This window comes from Medicago sativa, chromosome 5, assembly GCF_051527215.1.
Source record: "Medicago sativa cultivar Bolivia chromosome 5, Bolivia_mono, whole genome shotgun sequence".
Lineage (NCBI taxonomy): Eukaryota > Viridiplantae > Streptophyta > Magnoliopsida > Fabales > Fabaceae > Medicago > Medicago sativa.
The window spans coordinates 24,284,531-24,293,001 of record NC_140753.1 but is presented as its reverse complement, the minus strand read 5'-3'; the positions used below and the strand labels follow the sequence as shown (position 1 = coordinate 24,293,001).

Here is an 8,471-nt window from a genome sequence, read left to right as displayed (position 1 = left end):
GTATACACAACACACACCAACACATTTACTTCATTAATCAGTTTCTGTGTATGAACTTCAGAACGTTCTGAGTTCAGAAAGTTAACTTAACCATTCCAAGAATTTTCTTGAGAATTATTTTTAAGTTACAGGTTATTTTTAAAGGGTCACAATTCAAACCCCCCCTTTCTTGTGACTATTTTATCTACTTCAATTGGCACCAGAGCCTGGTTCTAAGGGTTTGAACACTTAAACAAGTGTTAGAGAAAAGATTCAGGAAGTATGTCTAAAGTCAAGTACATAGCTGAAGGAGGATCATCAAACAGACCACCTCTTTTTGATGGCTCAAACTACTACTTCTGGAAAGGCAAAATGGAGCTCTTTCTCAGATCTCAAGACAATGATATGTGGCAAGTCATCACAGATGGAGACTTTGTTCCAACAACCAAAGAAGGAGCTGTCAAAGAAAAGAGTTCATGGTCAACAGATGAAAAGGCTCAGGTATTGTTAAACTCTAAAGCTAGACTCTTTTTATCATGTGCACTAACTATGGAAGAAAGTGAAAGAGTTGATGAATGTAAGAATGCTAAAGAGGTATGGGATACTCTGAGAATACATCATGAAGGTACATCTCATGTCAAAGACACTAGAATTGACATTGGTGTCATAAAGTTTGAAGTCTTTGAAATGAGTGAAAATGAAACCATTGATGAGATGTATGCTAGATTTACTACAATAGTAAATGAAATGAGATCTCTTGGAAAGGCATATTCCACTCATGATAGGATCAGAAAAATCCTAAGATGTCTTCCTAGTGTGTGGAGACCTATGGTCACTGCAATCACTCAGGCCAAGGATTTAAAAACCATGAACCTAGAAGATCTCATTGGTTCACTGAGGGCTCATGAAGTTGTACTTCAAGGAGACAAACCAGTAAAGAAGGTAAAGACACTTGCCTTGAAAGCATCTCAGCAAACTCCATCAGTAGCTGATGATGATGTGCAAGAACCACAAGAATTAGAAGAAGTTCATGAAGAAGAAGCTGAAGATGAACTTGCTCTAATCTCCAAAAGAATTCAAAGAATGATGTTAAGAAGAAATCAGATCAGAAAGAAGTTTCCAAACACCAACAACAGCACAAGAACTGAAGCTGACAAAAGCCAAGTCACTTGTTATGGCTGCAACAAAACTGGACACTACAAGAGTGAATGTCCTGACATCAAGAAAGTGCAAAGGAAACCTCCCTTCAAGAAAAAGGCAATGATCACTTGGGATGACTTGGAAGAATCAGAACCTCAAGAAGATGAAGAAGCCAACATGGGATTGATGGCTCAGTCAGATGATGAAGAAGAGGTAATTATCTATAAAACTGATTCTTTTTACAAAGATCTTGAAAGTAAAATAGATAGTCTTTTATATGACTCAAACTTCTTAACTAATAGATGTCATTCTTTAATCAAAGAACTTTCTGAGATAAAGGCAGAAAAAGAAACACTTCAAAACAAGTATGATGAATCTAGAAAAACCATACAAGTTTTGCAAGATTCCCATTTTGAAATGTCAGAAAGACAAAAAGAATTAAACAAGAAACAAAAAGGCATTTTATCTATACCTTCTGAAATGCAAAAGGAAAATAAACTTTTGAAAAAGGAAGTTGAAAGATTAAAAAATGATCTTACATGTTTTATAAAATCTACAGAAACATTTCAAAACATTTTGGGATCTCAAAGTAACATTGCTGAAAAATCTGGTTTAGGTTTTAAAAATCCTAGCAAAATCATTGAAAGTTTTGTACCTAAGAAAACTGAGATTAAAATGAAATGTTCTTATTGTAATAAGCCAGGACATAATGAATCAGTATGTCATGCTAAGAAGAAATTTATCAGAAAAAATATGATTAATCTTAGTTCAGAACGTTCTCATCTCAATAGATCAGAAGGTTCACAAAAGGCTGAGAAGGCTAAGAAGATATGTTCCTACTGTAACAAATCTGACCCTACAAGACAGAATGTTACAATAAGGAAAGATCTCTTAGAAGAACTAACCCTCAAGGACCCAACATTACATGGGTACCTAAAGTTTTTATCTTGTCAAATGTAGGTTCTGCCTCAGGGTGCTAGATCAAAGCCATGGTACCTGGATAGTGGTTGTTCTAGGCACATGACAGGTGACAGGAACTGTTTTCTGACCCTTGAAAAGAAGGATGGAGGACTGGTAACATTTGGAAATAATGACAAAGGTAAGATCAGAGGTAAAGGTACTATAGGTAAGCCTAACTCTGCTAAAATAGAAAATGTTCAGTATGTAGAAGGTTTAAAACACAATCTACTTAGCATAAGTCAATTATGTGATAGTGGATTTGAAGTGATCTTTAAACCTAACATATGTGAAATAAGACAGACCTCCTCTAACAAGTTGTTTTTCACTGGATCAAGAAGAAAGAACTTGTATGTTTTAGAACTAAATGATATGCCTGCAGAATCCTGTTTTATGTCTCTTGAAAAAGACAAATGGATTTGGCACAAAAGGGCTGGTCATATAAGCATGAAAACCATTGCTAAACTTTCTCAACTTGATCTAGTTAGAGGTTTGCCTAAGATCAGTTTTGACAAGGACAAGATCTGTGAAGCTTGTGTTAAAGGTAAACAAGTAAAAAGTAGTTTTAAAACCATTGAGTTTATTTCAACTCAGAAACCTTTAGAACTACTTCACATAGATCTTTTTGGTCCAGTTCAAACTGCAAGTCTAACTGGCAAAAGATATGGTTTTGTTATTGTTGATGATTTTTCCAGATTTACATGGGTTCTATTTTTAAAACACAAGGATGAATCTTTTGAAGCATTTCAAAACTTTTGTAAAAGAGTTCAAAATGAAAAAGGTTCTAATATCATTACAGTAAAGAGTGATCATGGAGGAGAATTTGAAAATGCATCCTTCAAAACATTCTTTGATGAAAATGGTATTAAACATAATTTTTCCTGTGCAAGAACTCCACAACAAAATGGAGTTGTTGAAAGAAAAAATAGGACTTTGCAAGAAATGGCTAGAACAATGTTAAATGAATCAAATGTTGAAGATTATTTTTGGGCAGAAGCCATTAACACATCTTGCTACATTTTGAATAGAGTTTCAATAAGAAAGGTTCTTAATAAAACCCCATATGAACTCTGGAAAAACATTAAACCTAGCATATCTTATTTTCACATATTTGGCTGCTATTGCTACATTCTGAACAACAAAGAAAAATTGGGTAAGTTTGATCCTAAATCAGATAAAGCTATCTTTTTAGGATACTCTACAACTTCTAAAGGTTATAGAGTGTACAATCTAAAAACCCAGACAGTCGAAATTAGTATGCATGTCATATTTGATGAATATGATGAACATTCTCAACCAAAAGAAAGTGAAGACACAGAAGTGCCAGCACTTCAGAATGTTCCCAGTCAGAACACTGAAACTTCAGCAGAGAAAGAAGATGATCAGAATGTTCAAGACCAAACCTTCCAAAGTCCACCCAGAAGTTGGAGAATGGTAGGAGATCATCCTGTAGATCAAATCATTGGAAGCACAACTGATGGTGTAAGAACCAGATTATCCTTTCAAGATGCCAACATGGCAATGATCTCTCAAATGGAACCCAAGTCAATCAATGAAGCTATTATTGATGACTCTTGGATTGAGGCCATGAAGGAAGAACTTTCTCAGTTTGAAAGAAACAAAGTTTGGAACCTAGTTCCAAATAATCAAGAGAAAACCATCATTGGAACAAGATGGGTTTTCAGAAACAAGCTTGATGAAAATGGTAAGGTTGTCAGAAACAAAGCAAGGTTAGTTGCTCAAGGTTACAACCAACAAGAAGGTATTGACTATGATGAGACCTTTGCACCAGTGGCAAGGTTAGAAGCCATCAGAATTCTTCTTGCATATGATGCACATAAAAGCATTAAACTTTTTCAAATGGATGTTAAAAGTGCATTTTTAAATGGATTTTTAAATGAGGAAGTTTATGTAAGCCAACCTCCTGGCTTCATAAATGAAGAAAAACCAAATCATGTTTTCAAACTCACTAAAGCACTCTATGGTCTTAAACAAGCTCCTAGAGCTTGGTATGACAGACTTAGCACATTTTTGATTGAAAATGGTTTTTCAAGAGGAAAAATTGATACCACACTTTTTAGAAAAACACATAACTCTGATTTACTAATTGTTCAAGTTTATGTGGATGATATTATTTTTGGTGCTACCAAAGAAAAAATGTGTGAAGAGTTTTCCAACCTTATGCAAAGTGAATTTGAGATGAGCATGATGGGTGAACTTGGTTTCTTCCTTGGTTTACAAATCAAACAACATCCAAATGGAATTTTCATTAGTCAAGAAAAGTATGTCAAAGACATTCTTAAAAAATATAAAATGAATGAGGCAAAAATCATGGTCACCCCTATGCATCCATCTTCAAGTTTAGATAAGGATGAGAGTGGAAAATCTATTTCTGAAAAAGAATATAGAGGCATGATAGGTTCATTATTATATTTGACTGCTAGCAGACCTGACATAGTGTTTGCAGTAGGATTATGTGCTAGATTTCAAACATGTGCAAAAGAATCTCATTTAACTGCAGTTAAAAGGATTTTTAGATATCTAGTAGGTACTACTGATCTTGGCCTTTGGTATAGAAAAGGTTCTAGTTTTGATCTTGTAGCATATTGTGATGCTGACTATGCTGGAGACAAAGTTGAGAGGAAGAGTACAAGTGGCTCATGTCAATTCTTGGGAGAAGCTTTGATTGGATGGTCTTGCAGAAAGCAAAACACCATTGCACTCTCCACAACTGAAGCTGAGTATGTATCTGCAGCTAGTTGTTGCTCTCAAATGTTATGGGTAAGAAATCAGTTGGAAGATTACTCATTAAGGTACACAAATGTTCCTATTTTTTGTGATAATACAAGTGCAATTAATCTGTCTAAAAATCCTATTCAGCATTCTAGGTCTAAGCATATTGAAATTAAGCATCATTTCATTAGAGACCATGTTCAGAAAAAGAATATTGCATTAAGCTTTGTTGATACAGAAAATCAACTAGCTGACATTTTCACAAAACCCCTTGTTGAGGATAGATTTAATTTTCTTAAAGAGAAATTACAAATCATTAAAAATCCCAATAAAGATTGATCATTAAATCACTAAGGGCCTAAAACTTACCCCCTTGATATTATCTGATTTAAATTAGTAAGATCAATCTTAATATGAACATTCATCAGAATGTTCAAGAGTTCAGAATGTTCATCAGAATGTTCATACAATCAGAATGTTCATCAGAATGTTCATCTGATAGTTCAGGTCAGAATGTTCATAAGGTTCAGAATAGTCAGTCTTAGATTCTGGGTAAAAATCCTGTACGCAGGAAATCATGGGATTTAATCCAGTAATCTTCTCAAAATCTCTAGCATTTAATGCTTGATTAAGGGTTGTTGTGCTAAAGCTATGTCCATTAGACAAAAGCTTAAAAATTATTTCAACCACTCTCCTTCCATCTTGTCAAACGGCTAGTTCTTTCTCTCTCCCATAACTTTTCAGTTTTCATCTTTCCCAATAAAACTGCCAACACTCCTTCATTTCCTCTTTCCACTCTTACACGTTGGTCTATAAATCATTAAACCAACTCCAAACCTTTCATCACATCTTCAAACATTCTTTTTTCTCTCAAAAATTCTCAACACTCTGTTTTTCAAACAAAAATGGCGAGAACCAAAACCACCTCACGCTCTCACTCCCAATCACCACCACACGCTGCTGATCAACGCTCTGATTATTCTCCACTCAACGAAACTGCTGTTCATACCATTCTTCCTGATGAGATCATTCCTCTATTTGACTCTCCTAAACCTAAATCTTCTAAAAAATCTGTCAAACCAAAACCTAAGGCTACTAGAAGATCAACAAGAATGAAAAGAGGATCTTCATCAACACCAACCACTTCTCACATGGACCTAGTCTCTGATGATGAGAAGAAAGAAAAGGAAACAGCTTCTGAGGAAGGAACACACTCTGAAAAGGACGAATCTGACAAAACAGAGAAAGTTGAGGAAGAACTTTCTGATAAGGGAAAAGAAATTGCTCAAGAGGAAGCAAATTCTGAAGAAACTGGTGAAACTCTTCTTCAAATGGCTAAAACTGCTAAAAAGGTTTACCAAAGGAGGAAGAAAATTGCTGCTGATGCTCTGCCTCTAAAGAAAACTGCTTCTCCATCTCTGGAAAATGAAGAAGTTGGAAAAGAAGAGAATGTTGAGGAAGAAGCCCCTTCCTTGAGAAGAGGGAAAGGCAAGGACATTGCCATTCTTGCCTCTGCTTTGAAGGTTCAGAACTTGGAGAAAATGGCAGCTAGGCCATTAAGCAGAGCAAAGTTCTTTGATTTTGAAAGTCTCAAAACAAAGGGCTGGAACTTGGAAGTTTTCACAGATCCTCAAGGATGGTCAGGATTTGTCTCTACACAAGAACCAACCTTTGAGGACTTGGTGAAAGAGTTTTATGCATCAATGAGAGTCAAGGAAGAAAAAGGAGAAAAATTCCTAGAGTCCACAGTCAAAGGAGTAAAGTTCCAAGTCACTCAAGACTCTCTCTCAAACATTCTAAACATTCCCAATCAAGGTAAACAACTCTTTAACACTTGGTTTTCTTGCTCAGATGTGACACGTGAGCAACTCATCCTAGAGTATACCAAACCAAACCTTGATTTCACCTCCACAAACCTCAAAGATGCCCCCAAAATCCTTCATAACATGATTAGGCACACCATCTTACCTAGATGTGGAACCTTTGATGCAATCACAGACCTAGACCTTTGCATCCTTTATCATCTTATGAACAAGACTCCCCTAAATCTCTGCTATATCATGATTCAATACATGATTGACCAATGCTTCTCCTTCAAGCAAAAAGTTGCTGGTTTGCCATATGGGATGCATCTGACACCCATTTTCAAAGCTGTTGGTGTGTCTCTGGATGGAGAAGAAAGTCTGGATACTTTCATGAAGTTCACAGCTAAAACCATAAGTCAACTACGTCTCACTTCCTCCAACATGCCCATTCCTCAAAAGACTGAATCAGTAAAGAGAACTGCTGATCAGAATCTTCAAGAAGTCAGGAAGAAACAAAGGTCTGACAAGCATACCAAGAAGGTCATTGGATCAAGCTCTCACAATAATGAGAAAGGAAAACCCACTCCAGCTCAAGAAGTATTTGCTCATATTGCTGAACATGCAAGAGAGCTGGTTGAAGCAAGCACTCAACAGTTTGAAGCCATGCTTGCTAGGAAAGTTGTTGAGAATGTTGGAGAATCTGCTGAAGGGCAGCAGAAAGTTGAAGCACCTTCTGGAGATTTAAGAGTTGAAGAAAATACTGAGCAAGATGCTCAGAATGTTGATAATGATACACAGGAAGTTGCTACAATCCTGGCATCAAACACTCTTGGAAGTGAGAATCAACAAATGGAAGTTGATGATGAAGTTCAAGTAAATGTTGGAACACATTCTGACTTTGATCTCAACATTGAAGATACTACAAATGATCTCTATAATGAGATCTTTCAAGATGCTCAAGAAGAAGACATTCAGCCAAATGATCAGAATGTTCAAAACAATACTGATCAGAATGTTCAGGAAGCTGGAGATCAGAATGTTCCCACTGAGCAGCTGTCAGCAGATCCAAATCCACTGGATTCAGGATCTTTGCCCTCTATGGAAGTTCAGCATCTTGTTCAACCTAATCAGAATGTTCAGGTTAATCCGAATGTTCCCTCTGATCAGAACATGGAACATGCTCAGTTTGTGAACTTGTCAACATCAACTATGGGGTCTACTGCTGGAATTAGCCAATATTTGGTGTCCTCTCTACCAACACCAAACACCATTCCATCATCCACACCACCACCTCCTCAATCCAGAACCACTCAAAAGCTTCCAAACATGTCTGCCCTGTTTGACTCTTTGAACACTTTTGTCACAGCCAATAGAGAGAAATCTGAACCTTCTCATGCTGCTGAACCTGCTAAGCCTTCAAAGGCTGAGAAGTTAGCTGTTAGGGCTCTCAGGGTTTCAACAAAAACCCACAAGATTGTCTGTGCACTTGCTGATTGGACTAAGAATGTTCATGCTCCTGGTCTGGCCATTGATCCACCAATCTTTGATGATCCATCTGTCTTTGAGTCTGAACCATCCTCAGATTCTGGGGATTCAACTCCCTGAATCATTTCTGGTCCTACTCCCTATCCTTTTTGCAGATGACTAAAGGGGGAGAAGCTTTAGGATATTATATCTTAAGTTTTCTAAGTATTAGGCCCTAAGTAGGCTAAGTGATCAATAGTTATTGAAGTCTTATAAAACTTCATTTTTGCATGATCATATGTACTTTGAATTTCTTTTTTGTTTTTGAACCATGTTCATCATATAATTGTACTTCATGAATGATAAGTAATGAATGAATATTGATGTTGGTTC

At 36.4% G+C, this 8,471-nt stretch overlaps 2 protein-coding genes across 2 annotated transcripts; both read left to right on the top strand.

The window, feature by feature from the left end:
• Positions 1-261: 261 nt before the first annotated feature.
• On the top strand, positions 262-5,148 carry LOC146921211 (uncharacterized). The gene is made up of 3 exons (XM_085711267.1): positions 262-1,989; positions 2,080-2,620; positions 3,071-5,148. Exons 1-3 carry the CDS (start codon positions 262-264, stop codon positions 5,146-5,148), a joined length of 4,347 nt encoding a protein of 1,448 aa, XP_085567393.1.
• Positions 5,149-5,714: 566 nt separating this feature from the next.
• On the top strand, positions 5,715-8,219 carry LOC146921210 (uncharacterized). Its single transcript, XM_085711266.1, has one exon. It carries the CDS (start codon positions 5,715-5,717, stop codon positions 8,217-8,219), a length of 2,505 nt encoding a protein of 834 aa, XP_085567392.1.
• The last annotated feature ends 252 nt before the right edge of the window (positions 8,220-8,471 follow it).

Bases quoted from the DNA above. Each gene is read 5' to 3' on its own strand.
- LOC146921211 (XM_085711267.1), top strand. From the start codon at position 262: ATGTCTAAAGTCAAGTACATAGCTGAAGGAGGATCATCAAACAGACCA. The intron at 1,990-2,079 runs GTTACAATAAGG...TGTCAAATGTAG, and splicing joins CTGACCCTACAAGACAGAAT to GTTCTGCCTCAGGGTGCTAG. The intron at 2,621-3,070 runs GTAAACAAGTAA...ATTTTTGGGCAG, and splicing joins CTGTGAAGCTTGTGTTAAAG to AAGCCATTAACACATCTTGC.
- LOC146921210 (XM_085711266.1), top strand. From the start codon at position 5,715: ATGGCGAGAACCAAAACCACCTCACGCTCTCACTCCCAATCACCACCA.